The sequence below is a fragment of the Atta colombica genome, unplaced genomic scaffold (genome assembly GCF_001594045.1).
Source record: "Atta colombica isolate Treedump-2 unplaced genomic scaffold, Acol1.0 scaffold9, whole genome shotgun sequence".
NCBI lineage: Eukaryota > Metazoa > Arthropoda > Insecta > Hymenoptera > Formicidae > Atta > Atta colombica.
In genome coordinates this window covers 5,414,352-5,419,924 of record NW_017259583.1, presented here as the reverse complement: position 1 = coordinate 5,419,924, position 5,573 = coordinate 5,414,352, and the positions used below count along the sequence as shown (strand labels likewise).

General features: G+C 31.2%; 1 protein-coding gene across 2 annotated transcripts in view; it reads right to left on the bottom strand.

Moving 5' to 3' along the window:
• Nucleotides 1-1,753: 1,753 nt before the first annotated feature.
• LOC108693445 overlaps nt 1,754-5,573 on the bottom strand; it is a 26,488-nt gene continuing 22,668 nt past the window's right edge. The window contains exons 4-5 of one of the 2 annotated variants that reach the window (XM_018202390.1): nt 4,082-4,762; nt 1,754-2,224 (exon numbers count right to left, since the gene is read on the bottom strand). In XM_018202390.1, the coding sequence (XP_018057879.1) occupies nt 2,012-2,224; nt 4,082-4,762 (894 nt within the window). In that variant the 3' untranslated portion in view covers nt 1,754-2,011. Of the gene's footprint in view, nt 2,225-4,081; nt 4,801-5,573 lie in introns of both variants that reach the window. The other variant, XM_018202389.1, reaches the window with a different exon arrangement.

The window sequence follows — 5,573 nt, the reverse complement described above, 5'->3', positions numbered from 1 at the left end:
ATATATATATATATATATATACATACACACTATAATTATAACGTGTGTATCTCCTTTGGCCCGCAAAGGATAGACTAACGTTTACCCACATTATCTGCGTTAATGTATGAGAAACTTAGCGCAGAATATTCTCTTATTATATGTCACATATAATTTTATCCTATAATTCTTTCATACTATAACATTATCTGCTCGCGACAACTTAAAATGAACATATTGCTAAAAATAATTGCTTATGAAAATAGTTCTATAATCGATTTCCTCGATATTTGCACTATCAATAAAAATTATATGGCGCGTATATATATCCCATTGTGTGCGTAACTGCTTTGTGTTTCGTTCATAACCAGGATGGACAAGGATAGATCGCATTATCTATCATTTCGTAGTGATCATGGGTATCAATCAGTCGCAAAATATGTATAGGTACATATAATCGGAATAAAGCCATATGGAGAGCGAAAATAGTCCGTTCATATCGAACTCAATATTTACGTACTACGCAAACGTATTGGCTTTCAGCTTTCGTAAATTGCCATATTTAACGATATCAATTTCTAAAAATAAAATATAAAAAATAAAAATATAAAAATTAAAATCATGAATATTTATTTATCAATAAATATTACGTTAAACATTGATTTCTATTTACTCTTTAAATGAAATATTGTATAAGGCCACTCTGATGAAAATTTTTCTCAGAATTTTTCATATAATTTTTCAAAATTTGTATATAATTTCATAACTTTCTCATATTTTTTGTACGAATTGGAACACTTCTCAGAAAATCTACATCTTCTCTCAGAATTTTTCATATATGTTAATTATAAAATATCATAATTCTAAGATTTTTTTATAAGTATAATTTCTGATGAAATATTATAAAATCTAAAAAATTAAAAAATATTTTTTTAAATTATGGAATGAGAAATCAGAATCTATCTCAGAATTTACATGTATAAAAAATTCTGAAAGAAAATGTAAACTTTCGGAATATTTCTGAATATTTCTGAAAAATGTTCCAATTGTATAAAAATTATAAAAAAAATTTTCACCAGACCATAAACAAAATTTCGCATTATCTTCTATGGATTTGTTATGAGATTCTATCTTGTTTCCTTCAGAATAGGATTCCTAGAATCCAAGAATAGTCATTTGATTTCTTTTTTTCTTTTTACATAAATCATCTGAGATGTTTTTACACGAATTAAAATCACTATTTTTAACAAAAAATTGTATATTATTGATTATTTTCTGATTTGTTAATATTTGAGAACATGAATATGAATTTAATCACAATTTTCTGAAAATTAAGTAGAAACAAACAAATATTAAATGAAATAAGCGTTAAGCTTATTTGCGATAGTTTTTCTAAAAAAATTTTAATTAATATGTAACAATTTTTTATTTTTTGTGTATTCAAACGTTTGTAAAGAAAAGTTATTTAAAAAAAAGAAAATATATTAAATATTTATAATAATATAATAATATACACAATATAAATAAAATAATATTTTACAATTCATATTTTTTTGCCGCTAAAATGTAAAGATATCCCAGGTGATCATTTCCGAGTTAAATAAAACAACTTCGAATGAGAAGGAACTGTAAGCATTCGAATGTATTTCATAAAAAATAGATGCGCGCAAGAGTACGTTGAATTTTACCACGAAGAAATATGTAAAAAAAAAAAAAAATGATTGCAACATTTTCGATCAACTCGCAATCTTTCGCCGCTTTGATCTTTCTTCCCTCTTACTTCCTCCGACCTTTCTCGCGTTTGCACTCTTCTCAATTCAAGAAAGTAAACAAGAGAACTATTCCTACACGGATCTCGTCTGATTTGCGCGAGACTTAGTTCAGAATGTCAAATTTATTCGGCAAAAAAGAAATCAAATAAATAAATAGCGGCAGTGCAGCAAATAACTTGTACTGTTGATTCAGTGGATCTTGTTTACCAACAAAATATATGAATCGTCGTAATCGCGAGAGATAGTCCGGCGATGGTACACTACTTGACGAAGAGGTCCTTTAGGGTGGAGCAGATCGAGTCGCAGTCCGATTGTTCCTGCTCCTTGTTCCCACTCGTGAACCAACCGGCGACCTTACTGACACGTGACTTGTTCGGCGACACGGATGCCTTTCCGGATGAACTACTTGAAGCTTCCGCATCGTTTCCCCTGTGGCCCGAGGTGAGAATCTTCTCGATGGCATTACCAAGCACCTATCAATATCAAATCAAGCGAAAAATTTCATTTTCATGCGACCTTTCTCTTTTTTACGATGTATTATATATCTTGAATGCACAAATGAACATACATACACTAACTCGTAAAAAAAAAATGGACCACTGTGACATTATAATGGCCTATTTTTTTGCAGATGAATATATATAAGTACTGTATAAATAACAGAATTTTGCGCAAAATTGAGCAAAATTCTAATCATGATTTTTTAAAATACATTTGATGAAAAAACAATGTTTACTTTTTTATTAGTTTTTCTAAATAGTATATTTTTAACAATAACTTCCAATTCTTTTATAAAACCGGATTAAACAAGCGAGCGTGAATAAACCTGAATAAGCTTTCTTTTTTCGAATGCGAATAGTAATCTTTAACGTAGAATTCATTCAGTTTTACGTATGATACGCATGATGTATCATTTAATAAATTTTATTCTTCTTTAATATTCGGTGAGCAACAAAGTGAAATGGAATGCATCATATTAATGCTGTTCGTAGCTTAACTAGTTCGGTTGAACGTACTAGTTAGTGCACTGCTGCACTGGTGTATATTAAAGTCATGTACACTAATTTAATCTAAGGAGGACATGACGTTGAGGTCACTAATTTTAATCAAACTTGGTAAGGATATATAGTGCACTCCCAACAACCGACGTGTGCCAAGTAAGAAGCTAAATTACTAAAAAATAGACGAGACAATCGAAATTGTACATTCTTCCTTAACACTTGCTCTGTTTGTAAACCACCGAATTCCGATAAGCTAAAGTAGCTCAATTACTTTCTAAATTTCTTAGAGTGAAAGTTCACTTCATAAAAAAGTTCAAATACTGCTACTATTAAAAAAGAGTAAGAAATTTGCACTCTTGAATAAGAGTGGCAGATTTCACTCTTTTTTTTTACTAAGATTCATTCAAAAAAAGGAGCGAAATTTCTTTTCTTTGAAACGAATCTTACTCCAAAAGAACGAAACTGCCTCTTATTCAAAAGTGCAAATTTTTCTTTTTCAATAATGACAATAACTCTTTTAACTCTTTTAGAGTGGAATTTCATTTCAAGAAACTTAGAAAATAGAAGTATATTAAACTAAAAAAGAAGTCACTGCGATGAGCTAGACTCACAGTGCGATAGTTTATGTTTTGATATGTATGTTTTATTTTGTTCAATTTCATTTAAATGTTGTTATTTATTTTTTTTTATATATATAGAATTATTTTAAACAATTGTGCAATAGGATGCAGTAAGTAATTTAGAGGTTACGTTTATTTATAATTAATGTAAATTATAATTTCTTGCCTATTTCTTAGCGCCTATTTTTTAGTAATGAGAAAAATTTCTAGTTAAAATGAATAAGTTAAAAATTTCTGATCATATTAATTGCATTTGTGATTATCTCAAGTAAATAATAGATTCAATTCAAAAAATAGACAAATCAGAAAATTCTGATTTGTCTATTTTTAATCAAAATTCCAGTTAATGCAACCAGACTTTTTTTCAATGTACATCTTACTGCATATCAATTGTTAGAAATATATTATATATCTCCATCAAGTTTGATCAAAATCGGACCTCAACATCATAGTCTCCCCTTGTAAATAAAACGTAAATGTTTCGAATTATAAAATAGATAGAAATTTTACCTAACAGTACAATAAAGTGATACTGATAATTTCGCGGTTTAATCCATTTATATCATATTTGTATTATATTTATATTAAACATACATATTTAAGTAAATTTATATACGATAATTTCAATGTGCATCAGTGCGCACTAACTGCATCGAATTTGCTATTAGTACGGACTGTCTGAATGGGATAATTAATTACATTCATTTACCTGAGCATCCACTTTGGTACCACTACTGTCGTCCCAGAGGACCTTATGCCTGGCGTTCTTCACGAGCGTGTCCTTGACAGTTTTAATCACCCGCGACTTATCCAGCTTGAACGTCGTCGCGCTTTCCTCGTCGTATCGATTCTTCTTCGAGATGGGCTGATGTCTCTTGGCGAACCAGGTGCTTGGCGTTATAAACGCACCAATGGTGCTCTTACCACTGCTTGTTGGTGTCTTGCTTTTAGTGCTGTGCAGGATGGAGACGTCGAAGCTGTTGGATCGAGAACTCTTGAGTCGACTACGCCTTTGCTCCGCCGTTTTGGCTGACCAGCTCGATTTCTCGTCCTTCGCGCTCGATGCTTCCGTCGTGCCACACGTATTTATCTCCGTCGCGGACGATGTCAGGGAACTCAAGATGGATATCAGATCTGTGTTGGAGCATGTAATACCTGCTGCAGCTACTCTTGACGTTCCGGGTAACTCGATATCGGAGAGCGGCCTCGTCATTTCGGACGCACGTCTACGTAAAGCTGACGTTGACGCTGCCACCGATGCCGAGAACTCGGAGAACCGGCGTTTCTGATGCTGTATGTATTTCTGAGTGGTAGAACTGCTGTTGCCCTCCAGAGGCTGGATCTCGCATACGCGCTCGCGAGATGGTGTCTTGTACATCTTTAAACGGACCTGGGACGCGTGTACGAGCACGATTAGAGCGCTCCTCGCTTAAACGAAACGTCAGAGAACTGTCTAACTATATATCGAATTAACATAAATACCTATCAGTTGTTAATGGACTTCATAGTATGCGCCATTCTCTTCAAAATGAAGTGTAACGAGATTAAACAAAACGTCAGAGAACTGTCTAACTATACATCGAATTGACGTAAATACCTATCAATTGTTTAATAGTATGCGCTTTCTCTATAAAATGTAATACAAAATGGAATTTAAAAAACTTAAGTATAAGCTTTATAAATTTTTATGTTTTTGAACCTTGAATTATTCTTTTTGAAAAATTTTTTCAAAGGAAATATATTGATTAGATGAGGAATATATTACTCTGCTGTTCGGATCTATTATGTCCTAAAATGTAATTTATTTGTTATATTATCTAACGACGTGTAATATACTAAAGAAGAACAGATGTAAGTGATGTATCCATTAAAGATAGTTCCATTGTGAACCGAAACATTTGGAAAAATTTTGTGATTGTGACAATATTTTTTTGCACCGTTTAATGTGCCTTATTCGAATGTATTATTGAATTTTTCAGTTTGAGCCTTTAAGTTTGTTCATTTTAATTTGTAATTTATTTATTCTTGTTAATATTTTATTTAAAAACTTCTTTGTCTGGTATTTGATGACTTCGTATTTTAATATAAGATTTTTTGTAAAAATCTTTTATTTTTTATTTTTTAGAACTTTTCAAGATATTAACTAAAACTTAAATTAATCGAAATAGTAAATTTAAACAAATCAGCAGAGTTAATTAAAC